This window comes from Lampetra fluviatilis, chromosome 38 (genome assembly GCF_964198595.1).
Source record: "Lampetra fluviatilis chromosome 38, kcLamFluv1.1, whole genome shotgun sequence".
NCBI classification, from domain to species: Eukaryota; Metazoa; Chordata; class Hyperoartia; order Petromyzontiformes; family Petromyzontidae; genus Lampetra; species Lampetra fluviatilis.
Window position 1 is genome coordinate 6,014,404 of NC_136312.1, and position 12,500 is coordinate 6,026,903.

General features: G+C 55.9%; 1 protein-coding gene across 2 annotated transcripts in view; it reads right to left on the reverse strand.

Moving 5' to 3' along the window:
* LOC144945596 (inositol 1,4,5-trisphosphate-gated calcium channel ITPR1-like) overlaps nucleotides 1-12,500 on the reverse strand; it is a 252,589-nt gene that overhangs the window by 228,211 nt on the left and 11,878 nt on the right. For both annotated transcript variants that reach the window (XM_078874090.1, XM_078874089.1), the window contains exon 2: nucleotides 12,098-12,168. In XM_078874090.1, the coding sequence (XP_078730216.1) occupies nucleotides 12,098-12,168 (71 nt within the window). The remainder of the gene's footprint in view (nucleotides 1-12,097; nucleotides 12,169-12,500) is intronic.

Consider the following 12,500-nt stretch of genomic DNA (forward strand, 5'->3'; position numbering starts at 1 on the left):
GTGACTGCAAGGATTCATATTCTCCAGGTTTTTTCGGTAAAGTCACGTAGGTAAAATTTTTTAATTTAAATTAATAAAAGTAAAATCAAAATTAAATAAAAATCACGACGTTTCGGAGGCAACACAAGCCTCCGTCTTCAGGTGGAACCGTCACAGCACGATAGCCGTATCAAATAAAAGCGAGCAAGCGTGCTGTGACGATTTCACTTGAAGACGGAGGCTTGTGTTGCCTCCGAAACATCGTGATTTTTATTTTATTTTTATTTACTTTTATTAATTTTAAATTTTTTACCTACGTGACTTAACCGAAAAAACCTAAGAATATGGGATTTAGAGAGCCTATTGGCGGAGGATAGGGGGGTAGCGGCGGCGGCGGTGGCGGTGGTGGTTGGGGCAGACGAATTAAGCCGTCACCGAGCGACGTGAAGCCCTCCGATTGTTGATGGGTAATTGCGGTAATTGTGTCGGTAATTGCCACTTCCACTGACCGCCCGCTCATCTCGAGCTGTCAGCGCGCGCGGTGGCGCGGTGCGGTGCGGTGGTGGTGGTGGGGAGCTGACGCCATTGTCCACTGGATAATCGGCGAGGCCTTCTCAGGTTTGGTGGGTCAAACAATGAACTGACGGACAAGCTCGCCACCACCTTTGTCGCCCGGCCCACCGCGGCGCGAGGCAGCCCTGCGTCCCACCACGCCTGCCGCTGCAGCCTCCATCAACGTGACTGAGCGGGCCCGTTCGATCTCCCGGCGCGACAATAGCAGCGATGGTGCAAGTTAACACGTAGGCTTTCGCGACCAATATTATTCATAATATAGATCTGACCCAAAAGCTTATATTGTGATGGTGCAAGTGTCTGAAATGCCCCCCGCTCCCCCCCCCCCCCAGGTTGTCCCCCCTCCCCACCACCCTCACCCCTAGCCTCAGCCCAGTCCGTCACAGCAGCGCAAATGTGTTCAGACGCAGTTGCAGTGGACGCGATGTGGTGGGGTAAAGTGTCACATTTTGATGTAAAACTTTCGCGACTGCAGGAATTCGTATTCTTTGGTTATTTCTGTGAAGTCACGTAGATGGAGAAAATAAAAAAATAAAATGAAAATAACAAAGTCAAAATAGTCAAAATAAACAAACATTTACAATAATAAAAACTCATGACGTTTCGATCGCAACACAAGCGGTCGTCATCAGGCGACTGATTTTGTATTTAGTTTTTTTTTTATCATTTTTATTTTCATTTACATTTTTTATTTTCCATCTACGTGTCTTTACCGAAAGTTCCAAAGAACATGGGGTAAGGTGTGTTTGTGTGTGACGATTATCTGAACCGGTCCTGGGCTTCCCCTAGGTCGACTCAGCCTGAAAGGGGTACCTGGTGCGGTGTGTAAACATCGACACTGAAAAAGGCGGTCGGGCGTGGTGCTGGCCACCCACCCACCCCTCGTGTACCGTTCCGGCCTTCATAGGTGCTCGCTAAACAGCACTTGCCCTACAGTCTGTTAAGGCTATACAGGGATCTTTGTCTTTTGTGTACTCCCTAATTCGGAGACGTGTGGCCGCGTTGTGGGAAGATGAGGCAGAGATAACCCTCTCACTAGAGGGGTATTCCTCCCTGAGTGGGAGGCCCCTCTCTCTCTGTGCCAGCAGTGGCACGGGGAGAGTATTTGGTGGTACGGCTGTTGACGCCGGCCCCGCCACGGGTAACATCATCTCCGCGCGAACGCCTGGCGGTTCGGTGGACAAACATCACCCCTGGTGACACTGCCCTCCCGTACGCCGTGCCAGCCGCGCTGAGCGCTCGCGAACCGCACTTGAGATGTTAACTCCCTCGCCGGGTATATGATCCCGACCCTGACGCCTGCTGTGTGGGGTTGCGTGGGGGTGTGCGGGGTGCGCGGGGTGCGTGGGGTGCGTGGGGGTGTGTGGGGTGTGCGGGGTGCGTGGGGTGCGTGGGGTGCGTGGGGTGCGTGGGGTGTGCGGGGTGTGCGGGGTGCGTGGGGTGCGTGGGTGCGTGGGGTGCGTGGGGTGTGCGGGGTGCGTGGGGTGCGTGGGGTGCGTGGGGTGTGTGGGGTGTGCAGGGTGCGCGGGGTGCGCGGGTGCGTGGGGTGTGCGGGGTGCGCGGGGTGCGTGGGGGTGCGGTGGGGTGCGTGGGGTGCGTGGGGTGCGTGGGGTGCGTGGGGTGCGTGGGGTGTGTGGGGTGTGCGGGGTGCGCGGGGTGCGTGGGGTGCGTGGGTGCGTGGGGTGCGTGGGGTGCGTGGGGTGCGTGGGGTGCGTGGGGTGCGTTGGGTGCGTGGGGTGCGTGGGGTGTGTGGGGGTGTGTGGGGTGTGTGGGGTGTGCGGGGTGCGTGGGGTGTGTGGGGTGCGTGGGGTGCGTGGGGTGTGTGAGGTGCGTGGGGTGTGTGGGGTGTGTGGGGTGTGTGGGGTGTGCGGGGTGCGTGGGGTGCGTGGGGTGTGTGGGGTGCGCGGGGTGTGTGGGGTGTGTGGGGTGCGTGGGGTGTGTGGGGTGTGTGGGGTGTGCGGGGTGCGTGGGGTGCGTGGGGTGCGTGGGGTGCGTGGGGTGCGTGGGGTGCGTGGGGTGCGTGGGGAGCGTGTGGTGTGTGGGGTGCGTGGGGTGCGTGGGGTGCGTGAGGTGCGTGGGGTGCGTGGGGTGCGTGGGGTGCATGGGGTGCGTGGGGTGCGTGGAGTTCGTGGGGTGTGTGGGGTGTGTGGGGTGCATGGGGTGCGTGGGGTGCGTGGGGTGTGTGGGGTGCGTGGGGTGCGTGGGGTGCGTGGGGTGCGTGGGGTGTGTGGGGTGCGTGGGGTGTGTGGGGTGCGTGGGGTGCATGGGGTGAGTGGGGTGCGTGGGGTGCGTGGGGTGTGTGGGGTGCGTGGGGTGCGTGGGGTGCGTGGGGTGCGTGGGGTGTGTGGGGTGTGTGGAGTTCGTGGGGTGTGTGGGGTGCGTGGGGTGCGTGGGGTGCGTGGGGTGCGTGGGGTGTGTGGGCTGCGTGGGGTGTGTGGGGTGCGTGGGGTGCGTGGGGTGTGTGGGGTGTGTGGGGTGCGTGGGGTGTGTGGGGTGTGTGGGGTGCGTGGGGTGCGTGGGGTGCGTGGGGATGCGTGGGGTGCATGGGGTGCGTGGAGTTCGTGGGGTGCGTGGGGTGCGTGGGGTGCGTGGGGGGCGTGGGGTGTGTGGGGTGTGTGGGGTGTGTGGAGTTGGTAGGGTGTGTGGGGTGCGGGGGGTGTGTGGGTGCGTGGGGTGCGTGGGGTGTGTGGGGTGCGTGGGGTGTGTGGGGTGCGTGGGGTGCGTGGGGTGTGTGGGGTGCGTGGGGTGCGTGGGGTGCGTGGGATGTGTGCGGCGCGTGGGGTGCGTGGGGTGCGTGGGGTGTGTGCGGCGCGTGGGGTGCGTGGGGTGCGTGGGGTGTGTGCGGCGCGTGGGGTGCGTGGGGGGACAACGTGGATGTCACTGCGAGCGGACGACCGCCGCTCGCTGTTTGGTGTTTCGCCGTCACCATGGCGAGATTGGAAGCGAGCCGCCCTGCCTCGGAACCAGGGCGAGCACTTCCTGCACCCCCCCCCCAATCTCTCTCCCACCCACCCACCCAGCCCTGCCCCCCCCCACCACCACCATGAACCCTCCATGCTGTAGCGACACACAAACTCGCTCGGACTCCCCGGGGGATATTCCGAGTTCATCGGCGTCCTTGCGCACGCGTCCGGCCGCGACACAGGAGACGTCCGATTGCGGTTGAGAGTTTAAAGGGCAAAGGCGCAGACCCTGCAATGGCTATTCTCTGTTGCGCCTGCTGTACCACATATACACCCCCCCACCCACCCACCCCCAATCCTGCGTTATTTCAAGTTTCGACGAGTGTCAGCGCTCGCTTTGGACTCTGGACGCGCGTTGTCGCGTTGTCCGTTTCGCGGTGTGTGGAAGGTAAAGGTTGCGGCCCTGCGATGTTTTGCTCACTCCGCTGATGGATGAGGAGCCTCGACTAGAGGGCATTGCTCTCACGAGAGAGGGGGAGAGAGAACTTGGGCCTACTCTTCCACGCTTGCCAAGCGTCTTGGAAGAACGTGGGAGCCCTCCGCACTTTACTAAACCCCTAAACTGTATTTTATTTTGCCGGGTAAAGCCCACGGAACTGTGTAGCTCTTTTTCAGAAGCGACCCAGCTTCAAATTATAGAAATGACTTATCATCACGTGGAAATGTATAAGCAGCCAGAAACTCTCAACGCATGTTTCTGAATGTGGAGGGAAAAACTGGAGGATCCGGAGAAAAATCCACGCGGCCGCGGGTAGAACGTGAAAACATTCCAAATGCACAGGCGTCAGGGTCGGGATCGAACCCAGGACCTCCTGCATACCAAGTTCAAGTTCATTTATTAGGTATAGCCCTGTGAGCCATTCGGCTCTTGAATCGGGTGCAACCGCAACAAACAAAAAAAACATGAACAAAAAAAATCTTAAAGTGAATATGTGACTAAGTGCAAACAGAAAATCCAAGAAAAGACAGCAAAATATTGCAGAAAAAAATCACCGTACACCAACGCTGTGTGCAAAAATCCCAGTGGTATGCAAGTCAAACAACAACAACTGCAAGACAACTTAGATTAAGGCGATCAGTCTAACTCTGTACTACAACAAACAAACATGGATAAACCAATACACTTTTCGAAATCACCAAAATAAAGCCATGAGAGCAATGAAAAAGCGATCATAGGAACTGTGACGGAATTTTCACAATAAACGGCATAAACAACATGTACTACCAAAACCCTGCAGCCATAGCTGGCTGCATGAGTCACTCCACAACAGCAGGAGCATCAGTCGGAGTGTCAACATCTCCTAGCCACCGCGGTGCCTTTAACCCCACTACACGGCTCACTTGCGGAGCCAGTGGGTGGGGGGGCACGTTACCGCTGACCGATGCTCGATACTAATCGGAGTTGCATGGGAAAGAACGACGAACTAAACACAAAAAATCACTTAGAAAGAAATGAAATGGAATCGTCAAATGAGCGTTACCACCCTGCCGCCCGATGATGTCCGACGTTTCGCACCCAGGAACCGGAAGAAGCTCCCCAGCACGTGGAACGCAAAACCCGCGCGCAACGGAGCGCCGCGCGGCAGATACACGTGAAAACCTACGCAGTGGGTTCAAACGTGCTGAGCTTCCAAGATCCCATGCGGATGAATCGCAGATTATAATTATTATCATCATCGTGATCATCGATATGTAACTGCTGCGTACGCACCGCATGTTTTGACAACGGAGTAAATTTTGTTTTCCTGTCGTGCGGCAGCAAAAATAAATTGCAGGCCACGATCGGGAGAGAGATCGCAAACGAGAAGCCTTCCCTGGAATCCGAGGGGGGCATCGATCGCCACCGTTACCGTTGAGTGATCGCGATGATCACCGAATCTCACAGAGGACAGCTGTGCTCCTGCGGAAGGCGTTTCCACACCCTGAACCCAGAGGGGTCAAGACCTTGCCGAACTGGCATTGCCGAGACCCTGGCTAATCCATAAATAGAGGTTTTTGTTGGGTTAGATCGCGTGAATATATAAATGCGTCGTTAAACCCGCCACCGCCCGACGCAGCCAGCCAGTAAGGTTTGTCACGTACATGAAACGTGCCAATTCGTTAGTGTTGGAGAGTAAACCCGCTACAACATTTTACAATTCGAGGACCGTGACGTTGCATTATTGCAACAACCGGCATCACCAGGCGACAGCCAGAGTTGTGGAGGGGGTAAATGTGACGTCGTCAGCTGAGCCAATCAAATGCGAAGGGCATTTGGAAAGTGGGGGGGAGGGGGGGCGAAATCCGACTTGCTAAGCTGACCCTGGCTAATGGTGTCAGTTTCAGCCGCCTGCGATTAAAACCGGTTCTCTGGTGTAAGTGAGTTAGAACTATTGTTTTTTGTTTAACCAGGTAGAGCCCACCTGAGCTATTTGCTATTTTTCAGAAGTGACTTAGCCACGAATGACAGCTGTTCTTGTAGCAGTTGGTTTGTTGTCCTTCCCACGCACCTCCTCCGATCAGCGTGGTTTGCTATGTACGGTGTAAAAGAAGTTCAACTTACTTACAATGTCAAAATCAGCCCAGACTGTGGCTTGTTTGGAAGCAATGCTGCTGATGAGAGGCACTTCAAGATGGAAGTCCGATAAGTTCAACATAAAGAACAAAGATCCCCCGTGTAGCCTTAAGAGACTGTTGGGACAAGTGTTGTTCGCGAGCACTTACAAAGTCCGGCACGTCGCACGAGTGACGATGTTTACACACTGCACAAAGGTAGGCATTTTAGGCTGAGTCGACCTAGGGGAGGCCCAGGACCAGTTCTGATAATCGTCACTGGTGTTGGACATGAGCGTGAATCGAACTCGAGTCGCCGGGTTCGTAGTGCGGCGTGCTAACCGCTACACCACCGCTCCCCACAAGGTCAACATACGCAGATACCTACAGCTCAACGAAGTGGCTTATCATCGTATGGAAATACATAGCAGTCAAATACACTAAACGCACGTTTAAAATGTGAAGGGGAAAAACTGGAGGACCCGTAGAAACGAAAGCATGCGAACTCGAAATTTACAGGTGTCGGGGTCGGGATCGCGATCGAACCCACGACCTCCTGCATACCAGGCGAGGGAGTTAACATCTTACCCCCATTGACGGTCTCCACCTCCGTGTGAACGATGACCGCACACAAAAATTCGTTTGTCACCTACACATTTACTGAAATGCCAGCGCTGAGACAAGTTTGTAATAATGTCGGCCATCACGTGATGAATGTGGGGTGAAAAAAAAAAGAAAGACCCGCTGGTCATTCGAACGATCTCCGAGGTAGCTCTGTGGTGTCCGCTTTTGTGGGCACTTCACTCGGGTGGCGTGATCCCCGAGAGGAGTACAATCGGGGGTTAACAATCCATCATGTGGGGCGGAGGGCAGGGAGAAAAAATAGACGACGGTGTGGGGAGATCTTCTTGGTTCTTTCGGTAAAGTCACGTAGAAGGAAAATAATAAAATAATAAAATAAAACATAATAAAATAATTCTCACGACGTTTCGGCCACAACGCAAGCAGCCGTCTTCACGTGAAGAACAGGTCTGTCGGGGAGACATTCAGCAAGGAGACATTCAGACTCTGTCTCCCCGACAGACCTGTTCTTCACCTGAAGACGGCTGCTTGCGTTGTGGCCGAAACGTCGTGAGTATTATTTTATTATGTTTTATTTTTATTATTTTATTATTTTCCTTCTACGTGACTTTACCGAAAGAACCAAGAAGATGAATCCCTGCAGTCACGAAAGCTTTGAATCAAAAGGTGTGGGGAGAGTGAGCCGGAGGGGGGGGGGGCAGGTGGGCAGGTGGCAGGGTGGACGTCAGTGAAAGGGTTAACGGCGTCGCTCGCCAATTAACGATGTAAAGTCTCCCCGGCGAGGAGCTGTCAACTCTCGCTCGCTCCCGTGGGGGGGGGGGACCCGTGCAGCAAGCTCCTCTCTCGCTCGGCTACCATCTGCGTGTAAAAAGAATAAAATCTGTGTAATGTTCGTGACGGCGCCACGAGCAGAGCGCTAAGTTTAGAAACGGAATCGGCCGCCGCTGCCGCCGCTGCCGCCGCTCGTGGTTTCGTCAACTCTAAGAGGTGCGAAATGAGAAGAGAATGAATGATGATGGTCATGATGATGATGATGGCCCCCCACCCCCGATTCGTCGTAAGGGGAATATCTCACGGTGCCAGACGGAGGGGGGAGGGGAGGGGGGGGCACTGCGCGTGAACGCAATTGATTGATGACGAAGGGTAAAAGGTGCAGCACCTGCAACTGCCTTGCTCGTGCAACTGCTGCTGCCGGAAGAGGGCCCCGTCCACGACGGGAAGATTTAAACTGTTGTGAACTACAAACTAAACTATGTTTTCATAATCAACGTTTTTGGGTTTAGATCGCGTTATTTATAAATGTGTGGTAACCCTCCACCACCCGACACGGCCAATCAGTAAAAAAGTGTCACGTTGACAAAAGACAAATAGTTCACTGCTTTAGCCCACCGGTGTGTTGAAGCGTGAAAGCCACAACTTCCGCTCGTGAGCGCTCAGTAATTGGCCGATGACACCGCCTTCAACGTGCAGAGGACGGCTGAGCTCGGGAGGGAATTGAGAGGATGGATCACCGACATCTGCCGCCTGCAGCCTTGTCTCGTCGGTATCACCGCAGGAGCTTCGCGTGCGTCTACAGCAGCATCGTAGGCGGCGTCGATTGGGGGGCTCCGCTGAGGCCGGTGTACTGCAGACCGCTCGGCGAGATAGGCCCAAGGGCGGATCGGTGGAGACTCTCGCAGACGAGCGGCCTTTAGCGGCGGCCACGGTCATCCTCGCCCTCGGGTGGGCCCAGAAATCTGTTGGCGCGACGATCGCTGGCGGCGGGGAACCAGCGGCGAGCGTCGCTGCGGGCGGGAGGCCCTCCCTGACCCCCCCCCCCCCCCGGCCGTAGGGCCCCATTCTATAAACATTGCCCAACTGCCCGGCGCGGAGCGGAGGAGCCGCACGGGACAGAGGCGGCGTTGTGGTGCAAAAAAAACACACCGCACCTCGCCCCAAGCCCCGCTCTCCATCCATCGAACGTCCGCCCCCGAAGAAGAAAACGGTGTCTCGTGGACAACACACGTGGGCAACGAGAGTGGTGGATAAAGACACAAAAAAAAACTCACCCAAGAGCCACTGCCTGAAACGTCGCCTGGTTTTTTTTTGTCGGTTTTGTTTATAGGCCACAAAAGGTGTCCTCGTTAACAAGCGCGCGGAGTGATTTGCTTTTTTTTTGCGGTTTATTGTGTTCGGGCACCACTGCCAACCTGCAATCAGTCACGTGACGAGCGACCGTCGCGGAGTGGGACGACGGACGTGAGCGTGTCCCGGATGTCAAAACATTTCCCAGATGGCTGGCGGACTGCGACAGGGCACGAGACCGCACGCAGGGCTAGTGGGGAAGGGGGGGGGGATTCCTCTGCTCGCCGCGAAGGCTTCGAATATTTCGCCGCAAATCTGACGGCGTTGACGGCGAAATGTACACAGCGTGGAAAAACGGGCACAGGACAATGACGAGTGGGCGTCATTGTGCGGAGCGAGGTGCTGGTTGCGCAACATGTGTTGCGGGTGTATGCTAAACTTCTTTCGCACCGTACGTAGCCAACCGCGCTAATCGGAGGATGTGGGGGAAGGACAACAAACTGAGTTTTCAATCTGGATGACGATATAAAAGTGCATAGTTCCGGCCACTCTCTAATATCGGAAGGAAGAGCGTTCCAGACGGCCGCAGATGCGCGATTCCAAAAGCGCGCGATTCAAGTCACCGTTTTAGTTGCGTCGGCGAGGCCAAAAGCCAATGCTGCGAGGATGACCGGAGTTCGTGTGATGTTGGTTTAGGTTACTTGACGAGACCAGCGAAGCATTGCTGGTTCATTTGTGGCTAAGCACTATTGTGTGTGATGAGCGGCAACCTTATATTACCAGCGACCAACAGCGTCAGTGAAATTCGAACGCCCTTCGCCGACCGCAAAGGAGACCGTCGATATCACCCACGACGCGCGGGGGAACTAACGGAGAGGCGCGAAGACGAAGACGAAGATTCGGCCTCGCCGTTAGTGATGACGGCATCATGGTGGGGCAGCCCAAATGTATCTGCTCACACACTTCGTCATCGCCGTCATCAGCAACGGCGTCGTTAGCCGTCGGTAAATCCGCTGGCTCGATGAAGGCCTCAACGGAGCCGTCGCCACCGTTTTGTTCATGTTTTTGTTTTTTGGTTTGTTGCGGTTGCACCCGATTCAAGAGCCGAATGGCTCACAGGGCTATACCTAATAAATCAACTTTGAACTTTGAACTCTCGCGATCCTGCAGGCGCTCTAGCATAACCACATACTATAATAATATCATGAGCGCTGCCTCGGCATCGACGTGGGGTACACGGCCGGGGTGGAGGGTGGGTGTGGGGAGACGTGACGTCATCACGCAGATGCGCGCCGTGACGTCAACACCGTGCACTTGCCCGCATAATGCGCCAGCCAGCCAGCCAGCCAGCAAAACTTACAAAAAAGGTACATGATGAGAATGATACCTTTTATTTACGCAAAAATAGCCTCAATCACCTCAAGACTCCTTTTCAGGAGGGTCCATAAAAGAAACTAGAGAAAACCCAAGTCAAAAAAAAAACCCGCAAAGCTCCGCACAGATGGATATCAGAATCCATTGCTGCACTGGCATCTCCCGGCCACACCAACCTGCACAAGCAGTGCGGCGACATCACCTTCCGTAGGTCGTTCTCTCAATGCGGCGAGATGCACTGCCCACTACGAGAGTTCAAAGGTCAATCGAAGGGATCTCAGAGGTGGCTTCGAGATATCCGCCTCCGTGGGTCGCTCTGTAACTCAGGGGTTTCGTTCTTCTCGGCGCTCCGTCCTCGCGAACACAATCGACTTAACAAGACAACACAACAACCACCATTCGCCAATAAGTAGCGGTGATGTCCCCAGGGTGCCTGTGCCAGGCTAGGTGCACTGTCAGGCCACGTGAAGTGTCGAAGGCCCGCTGGCAGGGTGGCCCCAGGCACACACCCGGGAGCCATGGGTTAACTGACTGAGATGGCTGGCAGATGCACCACCTGTGTTCCCCACTGCGTCAACTCGCTGCGCTTTAGCCACCCGGCGCTCCGCTCGTTGTTGCGAGCGCCGCTCCTCTGCCCTCCATCGTTGCTTGAGGGCGACTGCCCCCAACTCCCCAGCAGCAGCAGCGTCTTTCACGAGCATCCTCCACGGGAGCCGATCTTGACACTGCTGGTGCCGGCCGTTGGCAAGTCCACACATCAATCATCCTGCACCGCATCGCTCCATCTCCTCTCTCGCCCGTGCCGCGTCCCCGTTAAGCTCCCTCTATCCGGCGGTACGAAACATCTGCTTGTGCGCGCTCCTCACACAGCGACACGTTCCTCTGAACCGCCGCGGTGCCGAGCGTTTACGCGACAGTTCCCGTAACGGGGCGTTCTAAAACCGTGGCGCGAGAGATGGAAACGCCGCGTCACGAACATCCACCCGTGCCGTGAGTGGACAAAAACAAGTCACCCGGAGGCACCCGGGAGAGGAAATGTGTGTTTTGTTCCTCGGAGTGTTGAGGGCCAAATTTTTTGCTGTGGACGACTGAAATACAACGATGAAACGCGCGTTCAGAGCATCTGTCTGCTGTTAATGTCCACACGAGAAGCCGTTGAGCTGTAACTTGTGGCGAGGTGGCATCTGAATAAGAGCGATATTGCTCAGTGGGCCTTGCCTGGTAAAATGAATTAAAAACGAATGTCATAACGAATTGAAATAACATTGCAGGTCTTTGAGGAAATGAACTGTCCCAAGAATCGTCGTCGCAAAGTGACTCCCCGATACCACCGTCGGTGCTGCTGAAGCGCGTCACACGCCCGGCGGCACGCTTTTATGTCGTCGGGTGGAGGAGGATTGACGACACACATTTTTGTTTTACACCACGACCCAACCACCCACCGGCCCGCCCCCCTCCCCCCAACGCAGTATATCAATTACGAACGGTTACATCGGCCGTGAAAGCCTCCGCGTGATAACAACGTTGTCCAGAAACGAGAAGGTCTGCAAGGTTGCCACCATCACGGCGCAGGGCTAGGCCTGCGACGCCCGTTCTCTCTGATTGCGTCAGCCTCCCAGGTTGGGGGGGGGCGATGCTCGAGATGACCTTCACCGGTTCTCTCCCTCTTCTCTCCCTCTTCTCTCCCTCCCTCCCTCTCTCTCCCCCTCTCTCTCTCTCTCCATCTCCAGCGAGAGGTTTCCCTGCCTAGGCTGCGTTTGAAGAACGCAATGGGGCGAATAGGATTTGTGGTGGGAGAGAGGGGGAGTGAGGGGGGAACGGCCCTAGTCCTGAATAGCCCCCCTGGAAACTCGCGTGTGAATGTCTCCCCCCGCCCCCCCCCCCCTCCACAGCACGCCAAAGTGGTGTGATCATTGTGGTGGTGGTGAACCCGAGGATGTGACCACCCACAAGACACGGCAGCTGTCGAAGAGTTCCAAACTCCCTACCCGCCCACCCTGACCTCCCCCTGCTCTCCGAGTGAGCCTCACCTCTGAACTTCTTGGGAGGATTGTTCAGGTCGCCGGCGTCTGGCTGGACGACGCATCGATCGTCCACCAACCTGGGGAGCAATGATGTCATCATATCAGCATCATCGTCGTCGTCATCATCGTCGTCATCATCGTTGTCATCTTCATGATCATCATCATCATCACCGTCTTCACAATCATCATCGTCGTCATCATCGTTGTCATATTCATGATCGCCATCATCGTCATCACCGTCTTCACAATCATCATTGTCGTCATCATCGTCGTCATCATCGTCGCAGAGGCGTAGCTAGGGGGGGGGGGCAGGGGGGTGCATGTGTCCCCGGGCGCCAAGGTAAAGGGGCGCCAAAATGAGGCTTACAACGTTACATTATAACGTATTGCGGCGGGCGCGGCAGCCTGA